Below are 25,922 nucleotides of genomic sequence, written 5' to 3'. Positions count from 1 at the left end.
CAGTCCCTGTTAACAACCTTGTTGCCCTATTTTGGACTAGCTGAAGTTTCCGGACCGTTTTCAAAGGCAGCCCCAGGTATAACGCATTGCAGTAATCCAGATGAGAAGTTATCAGAGCATGGATAACTGTAGCTAGGCTATCTCTGTCCAGATAAGGGCGTAGTTGGTATACCAGCCTAAGCTGATAAAAAGTGCTCCGTGCCACTGAGTTCACCTGTGCCTCAAGTGACAGTTCTGGATCCAAGAGCACCCCCAAACTACGAACCTGATCCTTTAGGGGGAGTGCAGCCCCCTCCAGAACAGGTTGACTATCACCTAGCCGGGCAGATGAACCACCCACTAACAGTACCTCCGTCTTGTCTGGATTGAGTTTCAGTTTATTGGCCCTCATCCAGTCCATTACCGTGCCCAGGCCCTGATTCAGAACAGCCACTGCCTCACCTGGTTTTGATGAGAAAGAGCGGTAGAGCTGGGTGTCGTCCGCATATTGATGGCACCTCAGCCCACACCTCCGGATAACCTCCCCAGCGGTTTCATGTAGATGTTAAACAGCGTGGGGGATAAAATAGAGCCCTGTGGAACCCCATGGCATAATTGCTATGGCACAGAGCAATAATCCCCCAGCACCACCTTCTGGAATCGGCTATCCAAGTAGGGGCGGAACCACTGTAGTGCAGTGCCTCCAACTCCCAACCCAGACAACCTATCCAGAAGGATACCATGGTCGATGGTATCGAAAGCCGCTGAGAGGTCCAGGAGAATCAACAGGGTCGCACTCCCCCTGTCCCTCTCCCGGCAGAGGTCATCCCACAGGGCGACCAAGGCAGTTTCCGTTCCAAAACCAGTCCTGAAGCCCGACTGAGATGGATCTAGATAATCCGACATGTTGATGCCAGGCCTAAATTACTATTGCGAAGCATCCAGACCCAGGTTGGGAGGTTTCCTCGTCCTGCTAGCAGCGGTTGTTAGGGAGAATGATCAAGGGGTGGTGTCTGAAGGAGAGTCAAATCAGCCTTTCTCTGCCATAGAAGGAAAGACGCCACATGCTGCAGACTGTACTCGTGCATCTGATAGAACATTTCCGCATGCTGGTGTGTTCAGACAGCATCCGCTTGCGGATGGCAGCCTCTGTCCGTTTCCTTTGGGTGACTTGTCTTGGGCAAGGGTGGCTTCTCCTGGGCGAGCGCCCTGCTAGTCCGTCAGCTTCTGCACATTGCTTGTGCGTGGAGGGCAGGGTTCTGCAGCTGCTGTGGAAGCCTCTCCCTCTTGGGTCATCGCTACTGTGCCTGAGCATTCTTCCTCAGCTGAAGCACATGGTGCAGAATGTTCACATTGGCCCTTCCATAGTCTACTGATCACAGAAGCTTCATTCACATACTAACACTTTCCATAGAGAAGAATATAAGTTTCAGGTTTTGTTCCTGTGGTTAGTATAATGTCAGGAAGGCCTAATCTGGATTTGTCCCTCTGATTTTGCTGTTTTGTAAATACAAGTTAACCATATGCAGATCTGCAGGATTGCCTACTGGTTTTGTGGGGGCTCTCATCCACACAGCCTGTTTCTTTAACAGTGAATCAAAGTAGTCGCAATTTAGCTTGCAATTTAGCAATTTAGCTTGCTGCTATCTGTAAAGCACTCATCCTTTGATAGATTTTTTTTGTTAAAGGCAAAAGTCTGTCTGTCAAGCAGTTATGAACAATTGAAAGTTGAGTGCTTCAATCTACACTACTGTACAGTGCACACCTAGAGAGAAAAGAGCCAGTGCCTATGTTAAGCTGCCTATTTTCCCATTTTTTGTCAGATAAAAGAGAAAATTTTCTGTTTCAAGGTACTGTTCAGATCCAGAAACGCCAGCAACTTGTTGAGAAGACTCATGAAGATGAACTCAGCGATATGAAGTATGCCCTTATTCAGTGCCAAAAAGAACAGGGAATTAAAGCAGAATGCAAGGTGAGGCGACCTTCCCTGTATGCTCGGGGGAAGATCAGCATGTCCCGTCTATGGCTGCCAAATGGCCGCTTCCAGACTTCTTCCCTGTCTCCATTGTGAGGCTTCCCTGCTTTGCCACCACAGCCAGCTAGATACTTGCAAGCCAGTCTCAGGCATGACACAGCAGTGCGGCTGGTGCCTTGACTGGAGTCCCAGCATGGCTGCTCACCGCAGTGCCCCCCCCCCCCCCAGATTTTGCACATGAAACAGCCACCACCGGGGGTGGAAGGTGGCAGTATGTGCCTGCCTCTTGAACTGGAAACATTGTCAGGATGACTTGATAGCAAGGGTGGGGCGTGCCAGTTCGCGCTGTCACCCAGCTGGGGCATGGGGCTTTCCCACACACGTGCCGCCTCAGCTGCGTCACATGGGCTCTTGTGGCTCAGCACGTGGGCTTGGCCCAGGGAGGCTTCCTGCTCCCCCCACTTCATTGCGATACTATCGTATCATCACTTGCTGGGGGTGGAACTTGCCACTAGACATGCTGTTCCTCCTGCGCAGCACTGAAACGGGGGCGCTTCACAAGCTTCATGGTGGCTGATGTGGCCCAGGCACTGCTTCCCCCTTTCCTCCCTTTCCCCGCCCAGGGAGAAAGCTGTGTAGGAAGCGCAACAGACGCTACTTGCAAATCCTGTTTACCCATCTGTACAGTGGGTTGGCTGTCCTGTGATTTCCCCCCGCCCCACCACTTTTTTCATGCTTGTTTATTCTACTCATGCATCTGTATCCTTTTTCTCTCTAATCAGTCTCTAAAGGAAGGCCTTGCGGCATGCTTGCTTACAACTGAGATGGAGAAGAAATCCTTTGAATCTCAGAAGCATCACCTCACTTCAGAAAACCAGCACTTGAGAGACTCTTTAGAGAGGGAGGAAAAAGTGTTAGCATTGTTACAAGAAGAACTGAGGAAGCTGAGAGAACAAATAAGACACTTGGAGAACAAAGGTCCTGGCCAAGAGTCACCAGTTGTCACTGAAAACCAAAAACTTCAAGCCCATTTGGAAGAGGAAAAGCACAGAATGCAGAATTTTATGAAACAGAAGGCGACTTTATTGGCAGAAGCACAGATGCTGCGAAGAGAACTGGACAAAGAGCGCCAACTAACGGTGGCTCTCAGGGAAGAACTGGAGAAGTTAAGCTCTCAGCAGGTGCCTCTGGATGCAGGTGCTGAGGATGGCTTGCAGGAGAACCAAGAAATAGAAGCCTTGCGGGAAAGGCTGACAGAGCTGGAAAAGAAGCTCAGCTTTGAGCAGCAGCGCTCCGACTTGTGGGAGAAGCTGTATGTTGAGGTCAAGGACCATGCAGAAAAGCAAGAGCAAGCAGAAAAACCACAGGTGCTGGCTGGGAAAGGAACAAGCAAAGCCAAAAAGAAGCAGAAAGCCACATTTTTTGGCTCTGTTAAAGAAACATTTGATGCCATGAAAAATTCTACAAAAGAATTTGTAAGACACCATAAGGAGAAAATTAAACAGGCCAAAGAAGCTGTGAAAGAGAACTTGAGAAAATTCTCCGATTCTGTGAAGTCCACCTTCAAAAACTTCAAGGACACAACCAAAAATATATTTGAAAGAGAGAAGAAGAAGAAATATGGGGACAGAAGACACGAGGCTAACAGAAAAGGAAAAGTGGTTTATCAGGCAGACAGTTCCCATGAAGGGCTGCACAAGGCCCCTGGCAGCCAGAGAGACTTCAGAGACGAAAGACGATCCAAAGAGTATCACCCTCCTCTGCACTTTCCCAGGGACTCCCCCTCGCGGGAATACACCAAAGGTCCCATGTGTAACAGAAAACATCGCACTGTTCTCAAGGGATGCTCGGGCATTTTTGACTGTGCCCATCAAGAGTTTGTGAACCTCTTTGACAAAGTCCTGGACCCTATTCGGGCAGATGAATTCAATCAATTAATGCACAAGTATCTGCAGCAAGAAGTAGACAACTTCCATCACTGGAGAGAATTGGAGATTTTTGTCGATAGGTTTTTCCACAACGGGGTCTTCATACATGACCAAATGCTGTTCACGGACTTTGTTAATGACATTAAAGATTACCTGGAGGACATGAAAGAGTACCAGAGGGACAGTGACGGAGCATTTGAAGACCTGGATAAATTCATCTACAGATACTACTTTCATTATGATCCCTCGCCTCGGCATGGTCCCAGGTGAGTGCAGAAAAACTGCCAGTAATTGATACTGGACTTGCTTGATATGTAAGGAACAAACTGCTGTGGACAAACTGCTTGGAGGATGAAGCCTACTACTTACCCTTTAGATCCTTGCCCATCCTGGCTTCTGAAATCTGCCAGAGCTGGGCTGGGTATCTGGACCTCAGAGGTGGTAAATGCCTCGAGGGATGGCGAGGTCCCTGCAGCTTTGAAAGAAGCTGTGGTGAGGCCCCTGCTGAAGAAACCAAATTTAGATCCCACAGTTCCAGATAATTACTGTCCTGTGTCAAATTTGCCATTCTTGGGCAAGGTGCTGGGGCGTGTGGTGGTTTCACAACTCCAAGCCGTTTTGGATGAAACTGATTATTTAGATCCATTCCAGTCAGGTTTCAGGCCTGGTTATGGGATGGAAACAGCCTTGGTTGCCCTGGTTGCTGACTTATGCCAGGGAATGAATGGGGGGAGTGCGACCCTGTTGGTTTGTTTGGACCTTTCAGCAGCTTTTGATACCATTGGCCATGGTATCCTTCTGGATCATTTATCTGGATTGGGCTTGGGAGGCACAGTTTTAAAGTGGTTCCGGTCCTTTCTGGAGGAGCAGTCTCAGAAGGTAGTGCTGGGGAACTTCGGTTCCACCCCATGGCCATTAGCCTGTGGGGGTGCCTCAAGGTTCTATCTTGTCCCCCAGGCTTTTTAACTTCTACATGAAATCACTGGGGGAAGTAATAGAATCATAGAATAGTAGGGTTGGAAGGGGCCTACAAGGCCCTCGAGTCCAACCCCCTGCTCAATGCAGGAATCCAAGTCAGAGCATCCCTGACAGATGGCTGTCCAGCCTCGTCTTGAAGGCCTCCAGTGTGGGAGAGCCCACTACCTCCCTAGGTCATGGGTGCCATTGTCCTATTGCTCTAACAGTCAGGAGGTTTTTCCTTATGTTCAGCCGGAATCTGGCTTCCTGTAACTTGAGCACATGATTCTGTGTCCTGCACTCTGGGATGATCGAGAAGAGATCCTGGCCTTCCTCTCTGGGACAGCCTTTCAAGTACTTCAAGAGTGCTATCATATATCCCCTCAGTCTTCTCTTCTCAAGGCTAAACATGCCCAGTTCTTTCAGTCTCTCATCATAGGGCTTTGTTTCTAGGCCCCTGATCATCTTTGTTGCCCTCCTCTGAACCCTCCCCAGTTTGTCTGCATCCTTCTTAAAGTGTGGTACCAAGAACTGGACACAGTACTCCAGATGAGACCTAACCAGTGCTTAGTAGAGGGGAACTAGTACTTCCCGGGATTTGGAAGCGATGCTTCTATTAATGCAGCCCAAAAGAGCATTTGCCTTTTTTTGCAGCCTCATCACATTGTTGGCTCATATTCAGCTTGTGATCGACAACAGTTCCAAGATCCTTCTCGCTTGTAGTGTTGTTGAGCCACGTATCCCCCATCTTGTCACTGCGCATTGGGTTTCTTTTTCCTAGGTGCAGAACTTGGCATTTATCCCTGTTAAATGTCATTCTGTTGTTTTCTGCCTAGCGCTCCAGTCTATCCAGATCACTTTGAATTTTGTTTCTGTCTTCCAAAGTATTAGCTATCCCGCCCAATTCTGTGTCATCTGCAGATGTGATCAGCATTCCCTGCACCTCCTCCTCCAAGTCATTCATAAAAATGTTGAAGAGCACTGGGCCCAGGACTGAGCCCTGCGGTACCCCACTCGTTACCTCTCCCCATTTTGAGAAGGTCCCATTGAGAAGCACTCTTTGACTCCGATTCTGTAGCCAACTGTGGATCCACCGGATCGTTGTTTCATCTAGCCCACTTTGAGCTAGTTTGCTCATCAGGATATTATGGGGCACTTTGTCGAAAGCTTTGCTGAAGTCGAGGTATATGATGTCTACAGCATTCCCACGGTCCACAAGGGAGGTGACTTGATCCAAAAATGAGATCGGATTCGTCTGGCAGGACTTGTTCTTGACAAATCCATGTTGGCTTTGAGTAATCACTGCATTGTTTTCAAGGTGCTTCCAGATGGATTGCTTTATCATCTGCTCCAGAATTTTCCCAGGGATTGATGTCAGACTAACTGGCCTGTAGTTCCCAGGTTCCTCCTTTTTACCCTTTTTGAAGATAGGGACCACATTAGCCCTCCTCCAGTCATCTGGCACTTCACCTGTCCTCCATGATTTCTCCAAGAGAATAGACAGCGGTTCTGAGAGTTCTTCTGCCAGCTCCTTTATTACTCTAGGATGCAGTTCATCTGGCCCTGGAGATTTGAACTCATTCAAAGTAATGAGGTGTTCCTTGACCATATACCTGGCGATCTCAAGCTGCAATCCTGCCCCTTCAGCCTGTACTTCGCCTTTGCCAGGGGGGTCATAGACCCTCTTTTGGGAGAAGACTGAGCCAAAGTAGGAATTGAGTACCTCTGCCTTTCCTTTGTCATCTGTTATCGTTTTGCCATCCTGATTTAATAGCGGAAGCACCATTTCTTTCCTCTGTCTTTTACTATGCACGTAGCTGAAGAAAGCCTTTTTGTTGCTTTTAGCATCCCTCGCTAACCTCAGCTCATTCTCAGCTTTAGCCTTCCTGACACCATCCCTGCAATTCTGTGCTACCTGCCTGTACTCTTCCTGTATTACTTGGCCTTCTTTCCTCTTCCTATATGTGTCCTTTTTTGTTTTCAGGCCATCTCTAATCTTTTTGTGAAGCCACATTGGCTTCTTCCGTTGTCTTCCACCTTTTCTTCTTGTTGGAATGGTTTGTGATTGTGCCTTGAGAATTTCCTTTTTTAAAAGCTCCCACCCATCTTGGACTCCTTTTCTCGTTAGCGTCGCTTGCCATGGGACCTTACTGATAATTGTTCGAAGTTTATTAAAATCAGCTTTCCTAAAATCCAGGGTAAGCATTTGACTACACTCGGCTTTTGCTTCCCTTAGAACCAAGAACTCAAGTGCAACATGGTCGCTTTCCCCAGAGTTCCTGTAACTGCTACTTTATCCACTAAATCATCTCTGTTTGTTAGGATCAAGTCAAGGATAGCCGCTCCTCTACTTTCTTCCTCTACTTTCTGTAGGAGGAAGTTATCTGCCACACAAGTCAGGACTTCCTGGAGGGGCCATGTTTTGCAGAAACATGGCCCCTCCAGCAGAAGGTTTAGGCTGAAATGTCATGACTAGGCGGATGATATGCAGCTCTACCTCTTGTTTCCATCTGCACATCCCAGGGAGGCCGTGGACCTCTTGACCCTGTGTCTGGAGGCTGTTTGGGGATGGTTGAGGGTGAACAAGCTGAAACTTAATCTAGACAAGATGGGGGGTACTGTGGGTTGGGAAACCAACTACTTCAGATGAAGGTTTACAACTGGTCTTAGATGGGATTGCACTCCCCCTGAAAGACCAAGTGCACAGTCTGGGAGTCCTCCTGGACTCTGAGCTAACGGGGGAAGCCCAGATGGCTGCCGTGTCCCGGAGTGCTTTTTACCAGCTTAGGCTGGTACACCAACTCCAGCCCTATCTGGAGAGTTATCCGCGCACTAGTCAAGTCCAGGCTGGACTACTATAATGCGCTATGCATGGGGCTGCCTTTGAAGATGGTTCAGAAACTCCAGCTTGTGCAGAATGTGGCCGCCCGAGTATTGGTGGGGGCAAGGCAATTAGATCACATAACGCCTATACTGCACCAGCTGCACTGGTTACCAGTGTGTTTCTGAGCCCAATTCAAAGTGCTGGTTTTGACCTTTAAAGCCTTAAACAGTTTGGGACCAAGTTACCTGAAGGGGACTGCCTTCACCCATATCAGTCTGCCTGCACTTTAAGATGAGAGAGGCTCTTCTCATTTGCCCACCCGTGAGAGCAGTAGGGTGGGTGACCACACATGAGAGGGCCTTCTCTGCAGTGGCCCCACACCTTTGGAACAAGCTGCCATCAGAGGTCCGCCATGCTCCATCATTGCAGACTTTTAAGAAGGCCTTGAAAATATATTTTACCTTGGCCTTCTATTGATATGACTGCTATTGCTGCTGCTAACATAGTTGCTGGTTTTATTGTTTTTATCACTGTTAATATTTTAACTGTTTTTATGTATTTTATTGCTGTGAGCCGCCTTGGGAGGGCTTCTGCCCTGAAAGGTGGCCAAGATATATTTTAAACAAACAAATAAAATACGCTGCTGAGGAGGGCGTGCGTTCTGCTGCTCAGTTAAGAGCAGCAGCCTTCCCCAGCATGCGCCACTGAACTACACCAGGGCTGTTTTCCCTCGCAGTTGGCATCCACAGAATGTCTCCAGGAAAGTGGTGGTTATGACAACTCTCTCCTGGGAGACAGGGGCGAGTTCCACTAGGGGTGTTGCTGATTTCTACTGGTTTCTTTCCTGTATGTTAACCACTGCAGCACAAAGAGTTCCCCTTTGTATGCCGAAAGTAAATTGCTGTCCTTTCTTGGGTTAATCAGGGTTCTCTGAAACAAGTGGAGAGGTTGCAGCGCTGGGGGCAGGTTGAATGTCTGCAGCATCGGCCTCCGTTCCCAAGCGGGAGCCTGGCGTGCAGTAGAGTCTGGGGCACACAAACCGCCTTCCTGCCTTCTCTTTCAGCCATCCTGCAAAGAGGGCTCCTTTCGCACACACTCAAGGTCCCCCACAGGAAAGACACACCCCGAAGTACCAACAGCGCTACAGGAAAGAAGGCAGATGGCACAAACAGGGGCGCACCAGCGGAAGACACATGGCAAATCTGGAGATAGAAATGGGCCAGCTGCCCTTTGATCCAAAGTACTGAACTGTTGCTGCTCTACAGATCCCAGCAGAGGATGGTCAAAAGCACGGACGGCGAGCTGGCTCAGGCTGTTCACGGAGCAATCAAGTGCATGTTTCCCCCTTTCCAACAACCCGCCCCACCGCAGCAAAGGATCAGCCCAGCTTCTCAATCTGCATCTTGCCTGGCAGCCTTCTTGGGAAACATTAAATTGGGTGCAGTTCTACTATTGCAATAAATAAGGGTAAATGGTAGTTTGTGGGTGCTTGTAAAATAGGCTGCTTTGCAGTTGCTGGCATTAGAATACAGACCTAAAAGTCATATTATGATGTACTAATTTCATCTCAAGCTGTTTCAGAAATGTGTCTATTTTATAACTTTACTTATTGTGTCAGTGCCAGGGTGGCACCTGCTGATGTGCTGTGGCTGCTGGTTTCTCATCAGCTTACTGACTTGCATTTGAATTTTCTTGCACATCTGCAAATTGTAGAAGAAAAATAAAAACCTGGTTGGAAAAGTATTTTATTTATAAAGGGTTTGCATAGCTGTACATGCTCTGAGTAAGGCTGAAGTCTTAGCAAAGCAGTCACAGAAGGTGGCCTTCACAATGTTGACCCTGTTCTTGTCATGATTAATGAATGCATCCTGACAACAAAAGGGAAAGTGTGTAAGGCTGCAATTCAAGTCCTGCTAAACCCAGCCAAACTTGCTTCTGAGTGAACAGGAATACAATTTAGGTTTCACCCCTTAGTTGTGCTTCATCCACCACACGTGCTGATCTTTACACATGTTCTTGTATGGTTAACACTCCATCTTCAAAAATGCTTTTGATTCCTTTTGTAGACAAAAATGTAGCTGCCAATCCGCCCTTGAGGCAGATGGGTATGAAAGAATGTGGCAGCTTTTTCATAACTGTTTGAAGTGAGAAATGATGATATATCCTAGATGTAAAAGAAATACAGCACTCTCACATAAGTTGTGCATCTATTGTGGAAAATTTGCATTATTCAATAAGCCACCTGTTTGGAAGAGAACAGCCACCTGTTAGACCCCCACGCGCTTGTGAGTAACTGCCAACCACAGTGTTCCAAGAAAAAGGGAAAGGGGCAGCAAGTTGTCTTCAGTACTCAAGAAGAACATGGCTCCTGGCCCCCATCAGCGCGTCCAACGTTTCCTTTAAAGATAGTGGTCAATTAGAGAACCCCACTGCAGAATTTTATACTGCTATTAATTCATGTTTCTCTCACATTTCCAACTTAATTTTGTTGATGAGAAACTTGCTACCCATTAAAAACCTATCTTTAAGCGGGGCCTCATAGCTAGATTATTTTATTACATTTATAATATTAAGCTTCTGGCTAGTACTATTTATGTTCAGAAACCATGAAGGCCTGATCCATCACAACTAGGGATGTCAGAGAATTCCGCGACGGAGCTCAGTGAGGCCGAATGCAAGTGCATTCATCCCCCCGAAATCCATCGCAGAACGAAGCCCCCGCCTCCCCCAACCCACGAAAGTCGGGCGGGACAAAGCCTCCGCCCCCCCCAACCCACAAAAGTCACGCGGAACGGAGCACTTACCGGCTCCCGTTGGTGCCGACTTGCGACTTGCCATTCCCTTCTTCTTCACGGCCGTGATAGGCTACGTAAATACATATGTAGCCTATCACTGCTAATGTAGGGACGCCTTTTGCGTCCCTGCAGAGGCCGTGATAGGCTACGTAAATATTTACGTAGCCTATCATGGCAGGCTTAAAAAAAAAACCGTGTACACAAATGGCTACGGCGGCTGCCATTTGCGTTCTGTATTTTTCGCCATTTTAGCCTATGTAAATATTTATGTAGGCTATTACGGCCAAAAAAAGGGGAACGCAAATGGCGCCCACTACGTCATTTGCGTTCCCCTTTATTTCGCCGTAATAGCCTACGTAAATATTTACTTAGGCTAAAACGGCAAAAAATACAGAATGCAAATGGCGGCCGCCATAGCCGTCGCCACTTGCGTACACGGTTGTTGTTTTTTTAAGCCTGCTGTGATAGGCTACGTAAATACTTACGTAGCCTATCACGGCTCACTAGAGGGACGCAAGTGGCGGCAGCAGGCTGGATGTCCGGCCGCAGGCGGAGCCGGCCGGCAGCTCCACGGAATTGCCACGGAGCAGAGCCGGCCAGGCAGGATTCCGTGGGGGGGGGGCGCGACCGGAGCGCCTCCCCCCCCCATCGAGGATTCTGGGGGGCGGGACGGAGCGCCTCCCCCCTGCCACGAATGAATCCGTGAAACGGTAAGTGACTTTCGTACATCCCTAATTCGCAACTACATCACAAGGGCAAGAGGGCGCTAGCTGGGTCAGAGCATTGGGGACAGACAAAAGGGCGGCCTTCCTCACACAACACAGCGTTAACTGATGGTGCTAATTGCCACCAGATGCGCCAATCAGTGTTTAGGTGGTTTCCAAAGAGGTTAGACAAAGTCCTGGGGGGGGGGGGGAGGCCCAGCAATCGCTACCAAGAGCTGTGGCACTCGGGGCCTGCGCAGGGCTGCTGCCCTTCTACACTCTCATGGTCTTCAGCATTCCCTTTCTGGGACTGCAGTGACACACACCCTCATATCTTTCCCGAGACTAGGCTGCTGGCTGACGATGCCATTGGCCCTACTGAGAGGAGGCATTTGAAGTTTACGGATGAGCTTGTGCTGCTAGGCAGCTGGAATTCTCTCTAGCTTGTAGGTGCTTAAACCCTGCTCAAAGCAACAGGCCTGGGATTGTTTCGCACCTTCCATACCTGTTCAAGCACACTGAATAAGACCAAGTGTGAGGGCAGCAGCGTCGCATTAGAAAACTCTTCTCCGAGCCACTTGAGAGGGCTGGAGTAAAACAGGTCTGCTTCATCAAGGTAGTTCAGCCTTCCAGTCAAATCCGGGGGGCACTGGAGGAACCGCAGTTGCAACCGACAGTGGACGTGGCTAGGAGTGAAAGAGGCGGCGTTCAGACATGGCCGAGCGAGGCTGACCGCCTGCCAGGAAATCTGGGTGGCACTTCCTGCATCGGCTGACTGAGCATCACCCCCCCCCCGGGGGGGTCAGCAACGGGAGGCATGTCTGAGAGGCTCTTGTCCAAGGCAGCAGCCCCTGCAGGATGGGGAGGGCTTAGCAGGGGTGTCCCCTCATGGTTGACGCAAAGGTAGGATGAACAGACCGTCCCAAGATAACCTCGCGATCATCGAGCAGAAGGCAGGGGAGAGCCCTGTGCTTTGGGAGGGACACGGGCAAGTGGAAATGGCTGCGCTGCTGGAATGCCCTCAGCAACGAACACAACACTGAAGGGTCTCTCTCAGTTTGAACCACAGGCTTGCAAGTTGCCCTTTACCATAAAAAAGGCTAGATTTGCCTGGTCAAAACGTTAAACAGATGGGCGGCGGGGCTCTGCTTCCCAGCCTCCTCATCACAGACACCAAGGCATTACATGAGAAATCCATGAAAGCTGCTATGAAAAATGTGAAACCTCCTAGTAAACCGTTTAGGAGAAACAGCCCCTTCAGTTGATTCCACTGAGGACAATTCCAGATCAAAGGATTTACAGCACAGTCCTATGCATATCTCCTCAGAAGGGTCATTGATTTCAGTGGGGCTTATTCCCAGGTAAGTGGGCATAGGACTGGAGTTGTAGACGGTCTTAGCTGTACCACTGGACAGACAACCAGCCTCCCCTCTTACCTGTAATAAGGAGTTGAATGGCACGGCATCAGCACAAAGATGGACACCTGTTCCAGGGCAGGAGCGCTGCAGAGTTCTTGCAGGTGGCCCATCACAGCAAGGGTGCCGCGCTGATGGACCAAACCAGTGTAGAGAGCAGGCAGCAAGTTGGAGATCAGCAGGAAGGAGACAGCTGCCTTCCTCCACCTTTTCAGCTGGTTAAGCGAATGCCCTGGGGAGGGGGGGGGGTCACAGTAGACATATTTTGGAGGACTACCGTTCTGCAAACACTGGCAGCGCATGCATGCCCCACATTGGTGGGTGGGGCCTCGTGGGGAGGGCAGGAGATATCCTGACAGATTTCTAAGGCTACAAGGCACCACCTCAAACTTTATCTCCTCCCAAAAAGGAGCAGCAGTCCAGCAGCCCCTTCAAATGGTGCAGTTCTTGCCCTGCCCCTGTGAGACCCCACCGGGGAAGACTTCTTCACGCATGGATGGGAAACACCCAGGGCGCTGCACAAAGGCTTAAGAGGGTCAAGCAGAAAGCACCTCCTCGTAAGAGCAGAAACTGGGAGTGGCCTCTCTCTCAGCTCAACCTGATGCTACTCAATGTTTCCTTCAGTGTGCAGCCATCCTCCTTTGTGTGCGCGCACACACACACGTGCCAGCGTCTCAGGGCTCTTTTTGAAGATGACCCTGGATTTCCTTTGAGCCTGCTCATCCCTCTCCCTTGCCTCCTCTTACGTGCCCAAGCATGGCAGTTCAAAAGGTCCTGTGTAAACAATGTGCTTGCTAGTCATAGGGCACTAAAGAGGGTTTTACTATTGGGCCGTTTGTGTTTATCTTGTTCGAATTCGACGGCAACTCCCATCATCCCTCCCACCATTGGCTATGCTGGCCAGGGAGGATGGGAGTTGCAGTCCAACAACATCTGAAGGCACACAAGCTCCTCCATCCCCAGTCTGAATCGATGTGAGCCATTTTGAGCATTCAGTTTTGGAGGGGGAATGGGGACTCTCAACTGAAGAGCAAAGCGACAATCCTCTGAAGAGTTGGTAGCCAAAACCACGATCCATCTATGCTTCCCAGCTCTAGATTGGCAAATGATTGTCCAGGACGACAAGATCAGAACCTCTACAAGTATTCCTGCACTGAAACCGGACGACCATGCGGGGCTGGTGTACTTCAGCACCGTGACAGCACTCCTTCCTGGACCAACACCATCGCTGCAGCCACACCAAAGCATTTTTGATGCTCTTTCCCAGTTTCAGTGTATTGCACCATATTTTTAGAAGCAAGAGCTTCCTTGCTCAAAACATTTAATCAATATCAAGCACTTGCGCAAAATCACATGATTTGTGGTTCTTTGCAGGTGTACCGCTTCTCATTTTTGAGTAACATTCCACCACTTCTCAAATAACATTTTACCATTGAAAACGTCCAGGCTGTTCACACGTAACAACTCCTGGGGACAAGCGGCGGGGAGCGAGCACACTGCCTAGAGCCTGCCCACCCCTTCCACTTCTACTCAGCAACCCACAATCGGCTTCTTTGTAGGTTGCTGCATGTAACATCTGAACCTGGACTGCTGAGTTGTTCAGGGGCTAAACAACCCAGCGGCCTGGGTTTACATATTGTAGCAGCCATATCAGGGGTCAGACTAAGTAGCCTCATGTTACTGCCAAGTTATTGTTTAGCAAAACAAAAATGTGGAAATCTCCTGACTTGTCAGCAAGGCTAAGGTTAAGTCAAATTGCATATCATGTTCCTGTTCTTTGCTTATTGTATATCATGTTCTCTTCTGTTCTCTGCTTATCATGGTTACCCTATAACCAGTTTCTTGTATTATAAACAATGGTGCTAGGAGAAGAAATGTTGAGGACTGCAACCCCACACGGGAGGGAGAGGAGGAGCCATTTCCTATGTGTCACAATATCTATAAAAACAATGTGCTGATGTAAATCGGGGCTTCTGGCTCTTTGGAAATGATTCCAGCCTTAAGCCCGCGCGTTAAATAAAGAAACTCTTTTTCCTTCACTCCGTGGTCTCTCTGACTCTGAGTTCTGCAACAATATCACACTTCGCAACCTACGAAGGGGCCAAGCATGGGTTGCTGAGTAAAAGTGGAAATGGTAAGCCCATTCGTGGATGACGGCGCATGGGTTGTTTAACCAATGGGTTGATGTTACACGTGAACCAGGTCATAAGAACACAAGATGAGCCCTGATGCTGGATTAGACCAAGGGTCCATCTAGTCCAGCATTCCGCTCACACAGTGGCAAACCAGCTGCCCACAGAAAACCCACAAGCAGGACATGAGTGCAACAACACCCTTCCACCCATGTTCCACCCAGCAACTGGTATACATAGGCTCACTGCCTCTGATACTGGAGGTAGCACGTAGCCATCAGGACTAGTAGCCACTGATAGGTTTTTCCTCCAGCAATTTGTCTAACCCCTTTTAAAGCCATCTAAATTGGTGGCCATCACTACACCTCGTGGAAGTGAATTCCAGAGTTTGACTATGCACTGTGTGAAGAAGTCCTTCCTTTGATCTGTCCTGAATCTCCCACCAATCAGCTTCATGGGATGACCACACTGGGTTCTAGGATTATGAGAGAGGAAGGAAAATGTCTCCATAACCACCTTTGCCACAACAGGCATAATTTTGTAATCATGTTTCCCCTTACCCTCCTTTTTTCCAAGCTAAACCATCCCAGCTGTTATAATCTTCCCGTATAGGGGAGATGCTCCAGCCCCTTGATCATTTTAGCTGCCCTTTTTCCAGCTCTACATACAATACCCTTTTTTTAAGTGACCAAAAGTGTACACAATATTCCGAGTGCAGTCGCACCATAGATGTGAATCAGGGCAGCATGATATTGGCAGTTTTAGTCTCAATTCCTCTTCTAATTATGTCTAACATGGAGTCTGCCTTTTTTATAGTGACCACACACTGGGATGACATCTTCACTGAGCTGTCCACCACAACCCCCAGATCTCTCTTGGTCAGTCACTGCTAGCTCAGATCCCATCAGGTTATACTTGAAGTTGGGAAGTTTTGCCCCAACGTGCATCACTCTACACTTACTTACACTGAACTGCATTTGCCATTTGGATGCCCATCCTCCCAGTTTGAAGAGATCCTTTTGGAGCTCCTCACGATCCCTTTTTGTTTTAACCGCCCTAAATAATTTGGCGACATTGGCAAACGTGGCCACTTCACTGCTCACTCCTAATTCCGGATCTTGGAATATGAATCTATGATTTATGAATAAGTTGAAAAGCACTGGTCCTAATACAGATCCCTGTAGGACCCCACTATTAACATCCCTCCACTGGGAGAATTTACTATTTATTGACATTACCATTTAGTTTTTCCTAACTAAATGAGCAAGTTTTTTCTCTGCACAAGTTTTTCCTTTGTGCAAGTTTTTCCTTTACGTTTAGAATTTAATGTCATTGGGAATGTGGAAGTCTTGAAAGGGGCACCTACTTCCATAAAAGTATCACTGTGCATTTAAAGCGGAAGTACTTACCGCAAAATACCATACACATGGGTAACACCGGATAAATAAACCTGAATTCTTTGTGGCTCAATGTGCTGTAATAAAGCAGGAAGAATGTTACTAGAAAAATGTAAGGAGTTCTCGGACTCTCATTAAGCATCTTCCCAAGTCAATAAAAGACGCCCAGCAGCCATTCCACCCGGTCGCTATTAAAGAACTGGGCAGCTTCATGTGATAATTGATGCCTGAATTGGCTTGTTTCCTTCTTCCCTCCCCATCTCTTTTTCCGCTTGTTATTTTATCTATTAGATCTGTAAGCTATCATATTAAATTGCAAACCACTTGGCAGAAAGATGGTATCTAAATTCAGAAAACAAACCAACACATCGTAATAAACAAGTAAATGTGGAAGAAAGCATACCTGTAGACTGCCACCATCCAAAGCACCGCCACCAGGAACATGTGATGCCTCTTTGGTGCCCGGAAGCAGCCATGGATAAAGAAGGGGAGATGTGGGCCCAGGATGACTGGCAGGCCCTGTGTGAAGTACCAGTGCCAAGGGTGGGCTCCGTAGAAGGTGGCCAGGTTCTGCAGCACATTAAACTTCAGAAAGTTCACCTGCACCACAACCCACTGCAGGAGTGAGGAAGCAAAGGAAGTCAGGCTGTAGAACAGGCAACACAGGCGAGAGAGAGGAACGAGGGGTCTTGCTGGCCCTGCTTCTTGCCAGCCAAGGGCTTTCCCTGCATTCCCCCCTCCCAAGGGAACCATCAGATTCTGATCCGCTTCCCACTGAAGCACCAGATCAATAAGCACCTAAAAACACCGCAATCCTCTCTTGGAACCATCCCTTGCAGAGATCACGGCGGAATGGCTGTTCAGGTGTTTGCTGATCTGGTCTTCCAGAGGGAAAGCCATGGTGGCAGAGAAAGAGGAGACAGCGGCCCCCTGCCCAGGAAAGTGCCAGGGCCCCTTTTGGCAGGGTATTCTGGGCCTTGGCTGCAGGTCCACCAGAGGATAAGCAGCCACGTAGAAAGGCCCCCTCTCGGCCCCCCGCAATGGCTCCTCAGGGGCAGGACACCCCTCGCTGCCCACGCAGGTCCGTCGCTTGCTTTGTTCAAGGACGAACAGCCCTTCAAAGTGGGTGTGGGGCATGCGAGAGCACGCACCTGCCCCACGCTCGGCCGCTACACACATCGTGCTGCACAGGCGAGAAGCATCGGAAACCGCCGGACCCTGAGCCAGACCACCCTCTGTCTGTCTAGCCCCGTCTCGTCGACGCTGACAGGTGGCCGTGGTTCTCCAGGGCTTCAGGCAAGATTCTTTCCCAGCCCTGCCTGGAGATGCTGCTGGGAATCGATCCTGGGGCCTCCTGCCTGCAAGCCACACACTCTCCCACTGGGCCACGGCCCTCCCTAGCTGGCGGCCTGCAAAGCGGTGTGTTGCTATTACAGCCATCGCACCCTCACCCCACCCCCTTCAGCGAGAACAGCTGCGGCTCCAGCAGAGCCCTGATCCTTTGCCAGCTGAAAAAGTACAGCAGAGCACCATGGCCAGCCAAATCAGCCCATCACGGGCTTCCTTGACGACAAGCAATAACGTGCCGCCCTTGAACACCGTGCGGCCGAGCGGGAAGCAGCCAGGAAGAGCCTCGAGGCTGGAAGAGCTCCCTCACCACCGTTTTCACAGACTTCTTTTACATCAGGGCAAGGGGCATCTTTTTGCACAAGGAACAGAGTCCCTTGGGATTAACTTCCTGGGGGCCTGCCCAACAGTGAGCTGGCCCCCATCCCTCCCACACATGTACACAGACCCCCCCCGCCCCTGCCATTCCTACACATCCATTCCCACACATAACACATCCATTCATACGAAGAGAGTGATCCCCACCCCGGAAAAGGCCTCCCGCTGCAGCTTTCCAGTCTCATTGCAGGTGTGTGTGTGGGGGGGTCAGAGCACATGGAGAGTGTCTGCCCTTTTTCCATCCCAGCTGCCACCCCCAACATCAGCCCCGCTTGAACAGAGGCTCCCACTGGCTGCAATGGAAGGCCTTCCTTCAGGCCTCATTGCCACGCTGGGGGAGGGGCACATCACACAGGCAGGGCAGGGAGCCCTCGTGGCCCACATCCGGTCCAGGGCTGCCCAGTTCCCCACCTACGCGGTTGGCAAGGGGCTGAATGAGCTGGCCTTGCTGTGGCAGCAGGAGGAGGTGGCGGCCGGAACTGTGGTCCAGGCAGGCACTGAAAGCTCTGTGGATCCAGGATGGAGGAGAAGGAACGGAGACCAGCGGCCCAGGGGGAGGTGGGGGGGCCACTGGCCAAACCTGCCATCGCAAGGCATATGCCTGGGAGCCCTTGGGAGCCCGGCTGTAGCACTGAGCCACCACCAACTCACCTTGCCAAAGAAGACTCGGTCAGTGACTAGGGAGCCTCCCCAAATGATCAATCTGTGAAGGAAAGGAAGGCAGCTGCTGCGTGGCCCAGAGGTGATGCAGCCGCCCCCGCCCGGCCCCTTCCCCACAGCCCCCCCGCGGAGCCAGCACAGCCCTGCTCGGCAGCGGCCCGGGGGCAGCCGCTTGCCTCACCTGGCCACAGTGCTCCGGGGCACCACTGCGTGGGCAGCCGAGGGAGGCCGTCTGTGACAGGCCGGCGCCCAGGCTCCTGCTTGGGGAGGCTGGTCTGGCAGGTGCCCTCCCGGCTTTGCTTTCTGACTTTCCACCCAGTGTCTCACAGCGGCCGTTCCACGCGTCATCATCGTCATGCTCTATCGTACACGTATTCCCACTGTTAGCCGCCTTGAGTGCCACTTGGTGGAAAGCCGGAACAGGAATACAACGAACAGGCACATTTACTTACGCTCAGGAGAGCCACACTCACCCCACTGGGATGTACCCGTGCAGGACAAGACGCCGCTTCTCGTGCTCTTTCCAAAAGTGCCTGAGCAGCAACGGGGCCCACAGGATGGCAGCCGTCGGGCGGACCACCACTGCAAGAGCTGCCAGGGTCAAGCAGGGAAGGCTGGAGAGGAGAGGAAACACTGAGGACTGGAAAGTTTCGGGCAGCTTTCGCAAAGCCCGTATGGTTACGCACTGGCTGTTCAAATGTTTTTATGTAAATGCTTTACACCTCGTATAATGTTTTAGTTTTTGTAAGCTGCCCAGAGAGCTTCAGCTATGGGGTGGTATAGAAATTATGATGCTGATGCTGATGATGATAAGAACACCACCACTTTTCTGTGGTGTGCAGCCTTTCTGCTTGGCAGCTCGGTTCTAGCAGGCTTCCTCAGAAGAGAGCCCCGCCAGGTGCAGAGGGGCTTACTCCCAGGTAAGTGTGCACAGGACTGCAGCCTTAGCGCATGTTACATTTGCTGCCTTGAAAAGGTGCTTTTAAACAAGACAGAGAGACAGATGGGTTGGCTTTTGCAGTTGTCTGTTTTAACGATTATGTGGCAGATTATGTGGCATATTAGCCACTTCCCCAAACCCAAGAATACAAACGTTTCAAGGACAAGTAGGGTGTCCCCCCCACCGCCTTGACAGAAAATGTCTCACCTGCTCCCCATCTTCGTGCCTTCCATGGGGTAGTAGTAAAGAGCAATGGTGGTGAGAGCAGTTTCCATTGTGTTGGTTAGAGTTCTGGTACAGCAGTACCATGTGAACCAAGAACTCAACTGGCAGAAGTACTGAAAACAATTTGGAAGAACAGCTGATAGGAGGAAGGTTCATGGCAACACCACGTTTGATGCGAGATTCACAAGACACTCAAACAGACAGGAGGATGCTGGGCATCTCCCAGCTAACTGTGCTGCCTTGTCTTCCCCGCCAGCCGCTCAGCGCTGGGGCACACATCACCGGCCAAAGCAGGCACACGAGAAGGGAGGGGGGAAGCTGGACTCACCACCCACTTGGCCGTCTCAGCGTCATCCAGTCGCTTCACTAAGGCATATAACTTCACGTCTGCAAGTGCTGCCAGAAGGGCTTGTACAATTCTAGGAAGCCAGATCTGTTGGGAAGGGGAGGAACACAAGGTCAAAGCTCACGTTATTTCTGCCATCTTCACCTAAGGGAGCTGGTCATTCACTGAATGACCAACTCACCGATCACAGTCAGACTCAACGAGGGCTTCTCAACGGCTCTTCTCCAACTGGGGAGAGGGAACGAGCGGGTGCCGCAGGGCTCGGTCCTGGGCCCAGTGCTCTTCCACGTTTTCATTAATGACTTGGAGAAGGAGGTGCAGGGAATGCTGATCAGATTTGCAGATGACACAAAACTGGGTGGGATAGCTAATACTTTGGAAGACAGAAACAAAATTCAAAGTGATCTGGATAGACTGGAGCGCTGGGCAGAAAACAACAGAATGACATTTAATAGGGATAAATGCCAAGTTCTGCACCTAGGAAAAAGAAACCAAAGGCACAGTTACAAGATGGGGGATACGTGGCTCAACCACACTACAAGTACGAAGGATCTTGGAATTGTTGTCGATCACAAGCTGAATATGAGCCAACAAGGTGATGTGGCTGCAAAAAAAGGCCAGTGCTTTTTTGGGCTGCATTAATAGAAGCATTAATAGAAGTCTATGCCCCAACCACTGAGGCCGAAGAAGCTGAGGTTGATCGGTTCTATGAAGACCTACAACACCTTCTAGAACTAACACAAAAAAAGATGTCCTCTTCATCATAGGGGATTGGAATGCTAAAGTAGGAAATCAAGAAATCACCGGGATAACAGGCAGGCATGGCCTTGGTGTACAAAACGAAGCAGGACAAAAGCTAATAGAGTTTTGCCAAGAGAACATGCTGATCATAGCAAACACTCTTTTCCAACAGCACAAGAGGCGACTCTACACATGGACGTCACCAGATGGTCAATATCGAAATCAGATTATGTCCTTTGCAGCCAAAGATGGAGAAGCTCCATACAGTCAGTAAAAACAAGACCTGGAGCTGACTGTGGCTCAGATCATGAGCTGCTTCTTGCAAAATTTCGGCTGAAATTGAAGAACGTAGGGAAAACCACTAAACCGTTCAGGTATGACCTAAATCATATCCCTGTTGAATATACAGTGGAGGTGAGGAATAGATTTCAGGGATTAGACCTGATAGACAGAGTGCCTGAGGAACTATGGACGGAGGTCCGTAACATTGTTCAGGAGGCAGCAACGAAATCCGTCCCAAAGAAAAAGAAATGCAAGAAAGCCAAGTGGCTGTCTGATGAGGCTTTACAAGTAGCTCACGAAAGAAGGGAAGCGAAAAGCAAAGGAGAAAGGGGAAGATATACCCAACTGAATGCAGAGTTCCAGAGAATAGCAAGGAGAGACAAGAAGGCCTTCTTCAATGAACAATGCAAAGAAATCGAGGAAAACAACAGAATGGGAAAGACTAGAGATCTCTTCAAGAAAATTGGAGATCTCAAGGGAACGTTTTGTGCAAAGACGGGCATGATAAAGGACAAAGAAGGCAGGGACCTAACAGAAGCAGATGAGATTAAGAAGAGGTGGCAAGAATACACAGAAGAACTACACAGGAAAGATCTGAATGTCCCTGATAGCCATGATAGTGCGGTCACTGAACTTGAGCCGGACATCCTCGAGAGTGAAGTCAAGTGGGCCTTAGGAAGCATTAGTAACAACAAAGCTAGCGGAGGTGACAGTATTCCAGCCGAGCTATTTAAAATCCTAAAAGATGATGCTGTTAAAGTGCTGCATTCAATATGCCAACAAATCTGGAACACTCAACAGTGGCCACAAGACTGGAAAAGGTCAGTTTACATTCCAATTCCAAAGAAGGGCAACGCCAAAGAGTGTTCAAACTACCGCACAATTGCGCTCATTTCACATGCCAGCAAGGTGATGCTCAAAATCCTACAAGCTAGGCTTCAGCAGTATGCGAACCGAGAACTACCGGAAGTACAAGCTGGGTTTCGAAGAGGCAGAGGAACTAGAGATCAAATCGCCAACATTCGCTGCATCATGGAGAAAGCAAGAGAATTCCAGAAAAACGTCTATTTATGCTTCATTGACTACGCTAAAGCCTTTGATTGTGTGGATCACAACAAACTGTGGCAAATTCTGAAAGTGATGGGAGTACCAGATCACCTTACCTGTCTCCTGAGAAACCTGTACGAGGGTCAAGAAGCAACAGTAAGAACCAGAGATGGAACAACCGAGTGGTTCAAAATTGGGAAAGGAGTACAAGGCTGCATATAGTCGCCCTGCTTATTTAACTTATATGCAGAGTTCATCATGAGAAATGCCGGGTTGGATGAATCAGAGGTCGGAATTAAGATTGCCGGGAGAATTATCAACAACCTCCGATATGCAGACGATACCACCCTAATGGCAGAAAGCGAAGAGGATCTCAAGAGCCTCTTGTTGAGGGTGAAAGAGGAGAGTGCAAAAGCTGGTTTGAAACTGAACATTAAAAAAACGAAGATCATGGCATCTGGCCCCATCACGTCCTGGCATATAGAAGGGGAAGAAATGGAAGCAGTGACAGATTTTATTTTCTTGGGCTCCAAGATCACCGCAGACGGTGACTGTAGCCATGAAATTCAAAGACGCTTGCTCCTTGGGAGGAAAGCTATGGCCAACCTAGACAGCATAGTAAGAAGCAGAGACATCACCTTGCCGACAAAGGTCCGTCTAATCAAAGCTATGGTTTTCCCAGTAGTAATGTATGGCTGTGAGAGCTGGACTATAAGGAAGGCTGAGCGCCGAAGAATGGATGCTTTCGAACTGTGGTGCTGGAGAAGACTCTTACGAGTCCCCTGGACTGCAAGGAGGTCCACTCAGTCCATCCTAAAGGAAATCAACCCTGACTGCTCATTGGAAGGACAGATAATGAAGCTGAAGCTCCAATATTTTGGCCACCTAATGCGAAGAGAAAACTCCCTGGAAAAGACCCTGATGCTGGGAAAGACTGAAAGCAAAAGGAGAAGGGGACGGCAGAGGATGAGATGGCTAGATAGCATCACGGATGCAATGAATATGAACTTGAGCACGCTCCGGGAGAGAGCGCAGGACAGGAAGGCCTGGCGTGCTGTGGTCCATGGGGCCACGAAGAGTCGGACACGACTGAACGACTGAACAACAATAGAAGCATAGCGTCCAAATCCCGGGAAGTACTAGTTCCCCTCTACTCAGCACTGGTTAGGCCTCATCTGGAGTACTGTGTCCAGTTCTGGGCACTGCACTTTAAGAAGGATGCAGACAAACTGGAGAGGGTTTAGAGGGCAACAAAGATGATCAGGGGACTGGAAACAAAGCCGTATGAAGAGAGACTGAAAGAACCGGGCATGTTTAGCCTTGAGAAGACTGAGGGGAGATAGGATAGCGCTCTTTAAGTACTTGAAAGGTTGTCACAGAGAGGAAGGCCAGGATCTCTTCTCGATCATCCCAGAGTGCAGGACACAGAATCATGGGCTCAAGTGACAGGAAGCCAGATTCCGGCTGAACATCAGGAGAAACTTCCTGACTGTTAGAGCAATATGACAATGGAACCAATGACCCAGGGAGGCGGTGGGCTCTCCCACACTGGAGGCGTTCAAGACGAGGCTGGGCAGCCACCTGTCAGGGCTGCTCTGACGGCTGAGGCTGCCCCAGCTGCAAGCTGGCTACCAAAAGGTTGGGGAGAAGAGCTTCTGGACTAGGAATTTCCTCCACCTGGCTATCAATGGAAGGGCTGCTCAGCAGAAGCAGGGCCACAAGCAACGCGCCTCCCGCTCGGGATGCAACACAGCCGGCTCCGAATGCCAGTCTGCCGTGACGAGAGACGGCGGGCAGCAGGATCCAGGCAAGTCGCGCCAACGGAAGGGAGTGCCAGGAATTCCCCGCCACAAGGGCAGTGGAGCTCCTGCATGTTTCTCAGGCAGCACAAAAACGGGGAAGAAGTTTGCGCTCACCAGCAACTGAACCTCATCCTTCGCAAGCAGATGCAGCACTTTGTAGATGCTGGCGAACAGCAGAGGGTAGAGATGACTCCGCAGACCTTCCACCCACTCCCAGGTCAAATAACCATAATTGTCAGCGTTAAGGAGAGTGCTTTATGTATTGTTCGGTAGCGTTATTTATTTTTGTAGTGTTTTCTGTGCCCATCTGGTACATTCCCTCCCCCCCCCCCCCTTTGGTTTTATATTGAGATTTTATTAGAATGTACACTTTTGTAGCAGGAATTTGTTGTTTTATTCTGTACACTGCCAAATGGCTTTCTGTGACTGGCTGGCTACTATAAGAAGTCCCCCGAGTTCTTCCGTCAACACAATGTCTTTAGGCAATGCCTAAATTAACTTGGCCCCACACAACATCTGTACCGTTTCACCCCACAGCCAGGCTTGTCAAGAGCACCCCAACCTTGAGGCAGCTGGAGGAGACCTTTTTCCTTGCCTGCTTGCCTCTCAACCTCTCCTGTTTGACTTACTCCCCAATAAGCATGCAAGGCTTGCAGCCCCTTGTTAGTATGTCTACTTTGTGCTGAAGCAAAGACCCATTCTGTTCTACAGGACTAACATCTGAATAGCTAAACTTCTACTTCATTTCATCATTTATAACAGGATATTTGAAGACCATGTGATGTGCAACCTCAAGGGACTGCCAATATTCATCTGGGACAAAACTTGTCTGGACTAAGAAGCAGTTTAATAGCCTCAACGTGATAGAAAACAAGCACAGGTAGATGTTTTCTCCTAAAATAGCTGGAAAAAGCAGAACAGATTAGTCTCATGCAAACCCTATTCTTGTTGCTTTTGTGTTGTAATCATGACTGTTTTCTAAAGCTGCATATTGATCTCTTGTCATTCTGGAAAATCCTGAAAGCCAAGGTGAGGGGTCTGTAAACAGCCTTCAGAAACAGCTTCTGCACCACAACCTTGGCTACAGAACATGCGCGCGATCGACTCCTCTGTGAATCACATTTGTCTCCTTTCTGTTTCTGGGGGCTGAAGCAAAGGGGATGACAGGCAGTCACCAGATGTGAATCTGGAGTCACACCAGAAAAGCTAACTGAATTCTGAATCGCGGCCTGACGTTTCCTCACGGGGGTCGACAGCAAAAGCAGCCTGCGGGGGTCCGGATCCGGCGGGTCCCCGAATCATCCCCCACTTCGAGGAGCAACGGAGCCACGCGGAGACGCCAGGCGCGCGCTCTCCTCAGACCGGGCGGGGCGCGGAGGGCGTCACTGCCCCGGCCTCGGGCGGCCGGGCCAGCCGGGGGCCTGGTCGTCCGCAAACAGCGGCTGGGAGAGGCGCCGGAGGCCGAGGCGCGCGGCCCGCGGCGCTGGGGCGCCGCCCGGCTCCCCCAGGCTCGAGGGGGCGCCGGCTGCTCTGCATCGGCGCCGGGGCGGCCGCGGACTGGCGCCGCACCCTTCCTCCCGCGCCAGCGCTGGGCGCGCCCCCGGCCGGCTCCCGGGCTCGGCCCCAAGCGCGGCGGTCGCCCCTGGCGCCCCGGGCCGGCCTCCCCGCGCGGGGCCCTGCGGCTGCCCAGCCGCCGCGCGTCTCCCGAGGCCGGCGCGCGGGTCGGGAGCGGGGCCCGCTCCGCGGCGGCCTCCACGGGCGCGCCCGGCCCGGCCCGGCCTCCGCGCCGGGCGCTCTCCCCGCGCCCCGCCCTGGCGAGGTCGTCCGGCCAGGCCGCGGCGGCGGCGCGGCAGCTCACCCGCGGCGCGCCCCCCGCGGCCGGCCGCGGGCTCCCCCGGCCGGCGCAGCGCCGGCTCCCGCCTCCGCCGCCGGACCGGGCCCCCCCCCCGCGCGGGCTCCATGGCGGCGGCGGCGCACGGCCCGCCCGCTCCCGCGGCAAGGGCGCCTGCGCACGGCGCCTCCGAGCCGGCGGCGGGGGCGCGGCCCGA

General features: G+C 50.6%; 2 protein-coding genes across 21 annotated transcripts in view; one reads left to right on the top strand and one right to left on the bottom strand.

Moving 5' to 3' along the window:
* Positions 1 to 9,406, top strand: part of CCPG1 (cell cycle progression 1) — a 26,365-nt gene extending 16,959 nt beyond the window's left edge. For 4 of the 11 annotated variants that reach the window (XM_084816488.1, XM_084816490.1, XM_084816489.1 and 1 more), the window contains 3 exons: positions 1,830 to 1,951; positions 2,737 to 4,148; positions 8,727 to 9,406. In XM_084816488.1, coding sequence (XP_084672614.1) covers positions 1,830 to 1,951; positions 2,737 to 4,148; positions 8,727 to 8,910 — 1,718 coding nt within the window. In that variant the 3' untranslated portion in view covers positions 8,911 to 9,406. Of the gene's footprint in view, positions 1 to 1,802; positions 1,952 to 2,736; positions 4,149 to 8,587 lie in introns of all 11 variants that reach the window. The other 7 variants (XM_084816485.1, XM_084816486.1, XM_084816487.1 and 4 more) reach the window with 3 other exon arrangements.
* On the bottom strand, positions 9,392 to 25,922 carry PIGB (phosphatidylinositol glycan anchor biosynthesis class B). 10 transcript variants are annotated; one of them, XR_014785283.1, is made up of 13 exons: positions 25,733 to 25,922; positions 24,645 to 24,777; positions 23,989 to 24,109; positions 19,985 to 20,089; positions 19,639 to 19,769; positions 18,965 to 19,105; positions 18,483 to 18,534; positions 16,510 to 16,721; positions 16,119 to 16,183; positions 12,599 to 12,809; positions 11,668 to 11,848; positions 9,928 to 10,060; positions 9,392 to 9,827 (listed from the first exon to the last, which is right to left on the bottom strand). XR_014785283.1 is itself a non-coding variant. In XM_084816499.1 (13 exons), the coding sequence occupies exons 1-13, from the start codon at positions 25,833 to 25,835 to the stop codon at positions 10,014 to 10,016; spliced, it is 1,563 nt and encodes a 520-aa protein (XP_084672625.1). In that variant the 5' UTR covers positions 25,836 to 25,922; the 3' UTR covers positions 9,392 to 10,013. The 10 variants fall into 10 exon arrangements, 9 of the variants coding, with proteins under 9 accessions (XP_084672625.1, XP_084672626.1, XP_084672631.1 ...); XM_084816499.1 differs by adding an exon at positions 10,468 to 10,528 and having other exon boundaries at positions 9,392 to 10,060; XM_084816500.1 differs by lacking the exon at positions 9,928 to 10,060 and adding an exon at positions 10,468 to 10,528.

The sequence above is a fragment of the Heloderma suspectum genome, chromosome 11 (assembly GCF_057233095.1).
Source record: "Heloderma suspectum isolate Gila_16-S chromosome 11, 16-S_ref, whole genome shotgun sequence".
In the NCBI taxonomy this organism is placed as follows: Eukaryota; Metazoa; Chordata; class Lepidosauria; order Squamata; family Helodermatidae; genus Heloderma; species Heloderma suspectum.
The sequence above is the reverse complement of the archived record's forward strand: the minus strand, read 5'-3'. Positions and strand labels throughout refer to the sequence as shown.